The sequence below is a fragment of the Prunus avium genome, chromosome 1 (genome assembly GCF_965620075.1).
Source record: "Prunus avium chromosome 1, drPruAviu1.hap1.1, whole genome shotgun sequence".
NCBI classification, from domain to species: Eukaryota; Viridiplantae; Streptophyta; class Magnoliopsida; order Rosales; family Rosaceae; genus Prunus; species Prunus avium.
Window position 1 is genome coordinate 42,707,316 of NC_142284.1, and position 3,873 is coordinate 42,711,188.

Here is a 3,873-nt window from a genome sequence, read left to right on the forward strand (position 1 = left end):
AACTGCACAATATCAATTGAGTGGCAAAGAAGGCTGGGGTTGTGGGGGCTGGGCTATTTTGCATTTCCATATCAATTGCACTTATGTAAACAGGTAGGTCATCTAATGCTCTGGACCTCCTCTGTGATACGGTGAGACACCTTACTCTTATGATGGAACACAAGTTCGGTGAAACAGCTGGTATTAATCGAGATAAAACCATACAAGCATGGCGGAAAGCCAGCTTGATTGCTGTGGGGAACGGAAATGGTGGATCATTTGAAGGCCTTGGATGTAAATTAAATGGCATGACACAAAAATACACGTAAAGACTTGTTTTTTTTTTTTTTTTGGTCAACAAAGATATCATATAAGCCAACCGGCAAAGGCCCAAAGGGGAGCCAAACCCAACCACACAAACAGGACAGACAAAAACAAACCAAAGAACTAAAAAAAAAGAACAGGAAACCAAACCACCAAAAGAACAAAACAAACAAAAAGAAACACACTCGGAGCTTCTCTCCATTTTCATTATATAAGAAGGGAAAGAGAATTCTAGAGAAATGGGTGATTCTTCTCATAGACGTTTCCATATGTCCTTGTTCCAAATAAGTTCATGGCTCCATTTTAGCATGAACTGAACAGATATTCTTTGCTTTGGTAGGGGTCAAAAAGCTCGGGACCTATTGACTCCTTTTTCTTTTTGGTCAATTTTCCTCCTTTCTATTTTTCCCATTCTTTGCCCCAACCCCTCAACGCTGATACAATTCTTATTAATTCTTTGCTCAAGTTATTCCAAGGGTGTAATGTTTTCTAATGAAATGGCTCTCTAACGAATAAAAGGCAGAATATGCTCGCTCGCTCTCCAAAGCAAACCAGGGAATAAAATTTCATTTATAGAAAGCAATATGGACAAATTTCACCATATATAAAAATTTCATTCAAAGTTACATCCTTACTCAGTTGGCTGTGTATCAGAAACCCTCCTCCTTTTTGTCCGGGCTTGGGACCGGCTGTGTAAAGTACAAAAAATGACACAGGCGGAGTTAAAATTTTTGGCTGAGCCAAATATTTTTTTTTTTTTGGGTTTTGGACTTTTTTGTTTTTTTGGGATTTTTTCTTTTGTGGTTTCAAACGATGGCAGTTTACCATACACTACTACACAATACTAAACTATCTAGTAGTTAAGACTTAAGGGTTAAGGCTAAGGTGTTGATGCTCAAAACTGGTTCAACACTTCTAGGCCCAACTTAGTGATGTTGTCACCTTCGGCCTTGAATGAGCTTCGGGAGAGCAAACAATCTGCAAGACAAGGAACGGTCGGTAAGCCCTTTGGCACCGGTGTGACACCGGCCGAAGGCTCTCCGATACTTAATTTAGAATAAATACGGAGTAAATAGTAATCTAAACAGAGTAATGGCTGGTTTGTTGAATGTCACAGGTGGAATTAAAAAAATTTGGGTTTTGGGTTTTTGGACTTTTTGGTTTTTTTGGGATTTTTTCCTTTTTGGTATCAAACAATGGCAGTTTACTATACACGACTAAACAGTACTAAACTATGTAAGTAGTTAAGACTTAAGGGTTAAGGCTAAGGTAAATGCTAGCAAGGAAAAAGCACACGCTAGCCAGCAAATCCATATGAAGATACTTGAGAGGAAAATACTTGTCATTAGGAAAAACCCCAGCGCAGCAGAAACAGACCCAAAATTTTCAATGAGGCTTGCAGCCCTTGGATAGGCACGCGTTAGAAAAATGGCAGAGAAACAAGCTGCAAAAGCAATCACCATAGCCACTCCAACCATATGCAAGGCCAGCAAATGTGGCTGATCCTGATCCTGATCAGGTTGGCCTGGATTAGATGCAAGAGTCAAGCCAACAATGGCCTGGAATGTGAGACCGAGGACTGTCTTCCCCAAGCTAAGTGGAGCCTTTGATTGGTAACTTTGCACCTCAATTTGACAACCATGGAGATAAATTGGTAAGCAATCCACTGCTTGATGACCAGACCAGCTCCATCGGCTTTCGAGCACCCTGTAACTCATTATTCTTGTGGAACAAGCCAGGGTTCTCACTGGTGGAGCCTCTGAACGAGGCCAGAAACAGGACAGTACATTATAGAATGCAAGCTTGATTGTTGTGACAAGGGAAAATAATGGTGGAGAGCTTGGAGAAGTCATGGAAATTAATAAGGGAACACCAGCATATTGCATAGACGTTTTAGTGTTCCCTTTCAAGTGCATGCAATGTTTTGTGTCTCTTTTCCTTTTATAATGAGGCAAAGAGAACACAAGAAACATGGGGAGCCATTATTTTTCTCAAAAGTTTCAGAGTGAAGAGAAATGGTGACTCAATTGATCCCACTAATTAACATGCTGCAGGTCATCATGGGGTGTGAACATTGAATCTTCCTTAATTTCCTTCACTTACTTTTCTCAACGGTATTCAGAAGGGTCACCGACCGACCGACTAACCTTGTCTTGGCCCATCACTTTTCTTGCTTACCTAAACTGCTAACATTATGTTTGGATCCCATAAATAGTGTGGGGTCTAAGATATTGAAAAACTCGACAATACCCAAAATCTTAGAAAAAACTCATTTGACTTTTCAAATTGACTGAATATATATACATAAAAGCCTTGAAAAACTTTAAAATTACAACAATGCCATTATTATATATATATATATATATATATTTTTTTTTTTTCGTTTAAAAAATTATAATACAAGGATAATAGTGATATTTCACGTATTATTCAAATTAAAAAAAATTGTTACAACCGACTCTTTTTGGATTTTTTTTTCTTCAATTTAAAGATTTTAGTATTTATAAATTCAAGGCAAGAAATAAGTTTTATTATAAATTTCTCGAGTTGTAATTACTTCAATATACATTTCACATCTAGATCTATTATCTTCAATTTGTTAAGTAGCATGATTATTTTGGCCAAACCTATACCCTGCACTCAGGCTTCCCATCCAAAACTTTTACGAGTACTTATCCAATATTTCCGTTCTGGAATCTTTCGGTGGTGGGTCTAAAACCTCATAGCTAGATTGGTTGACCGACCTTCGACAAAAAAAAAAGGGATTGATTGACCGACCCCTTTGCCTTTGTTTTTTCCCAGCAAAAGAAGACACCTTTGCCTTTTTCTTCTGATATAATTTCTCCTACATTTCCTTTCCCCAATTTCACAGCAGCTTCCTAGCCATACTCTTCCAGCTCATGAACATATCAACATCAAACAAAACTTCTCAAGTTACTTTCTAATTTTCTGGAAGATGCTGCCTTATTTCCATGACATTGCCCATGCCCAAGTACTATAAAAATATGCATGCACAAGCGTTGTTGATGCTCTTCTTGGGAGAGGGTCAACTTAGGTAAAAGACTTGGGTCTTCAGCAGTTTAGGTGGCTAGGACCTTCAGTAGCTAGGTACCCTGCAAAAGACAAAGTGGAAGAAACAGTCGTTGAGCTTCGGACACCGATGTGGTGCCGGCCGAAGGCTCTCCGATGCTTGAGTCAGCTATAAGTGGTAATTTTGACAGAGTAACAGTAAGAGTGAGAATTCAGTTCCCCCTTTTACCAGGGTATTGTTCCCCACTTATAAGGAAGTGAAAATGGGAGGTTTGTGTAGATTTCCGATGTGGGACTATGTCCAAGCGCTGTGGTGGCGACACGTGTCCTTGAGATTAGGTTCAGCAATTAGGACCTTCAGCAGTCGGGAGCCTTGGCAGGTGTCTGGCACCTTGGAAGAGTGTCTTCCTTCGGCAGGGGAGAAGGCAAGTCTGCCTTGGTGCTAGTTGTTTTAAGGCTGGGCATGCTCGGTTAATTATGGTGTAAACAGTAGTCCCCCAAGTTCGCGGTCAAGAAGTAACTTCTGGGTTGGGAACTTGT

At 39.7% G+C, this 3,873-nt stretch overlaps 1 protein-coding gene across 1 annotated transcript; it reads right to left on the reverse strand.

Annotated features, from left to right (window-relative positions):
* Window positions 1-343: 343 nt before the first annotated feature.
* LOC110757702 (uncharacterized) lies at window positions 344-2,288 on the reverse strand. The gene has a single exon (XM_021959400.2). It carries the CDS (start codon window positions 2,274-2,276, stop codon window positions 1,548-1,550), a length of 729 nt encoding a protein of 242 aa, XP_021815092.2. The 5' UTR covers window positions 2,277-2,288; the 3' UTR covers window positions 344-1,547.
* Between the last annotated feature and the right edge of the window lie 1,585 nt (window positions 2,289-3,873).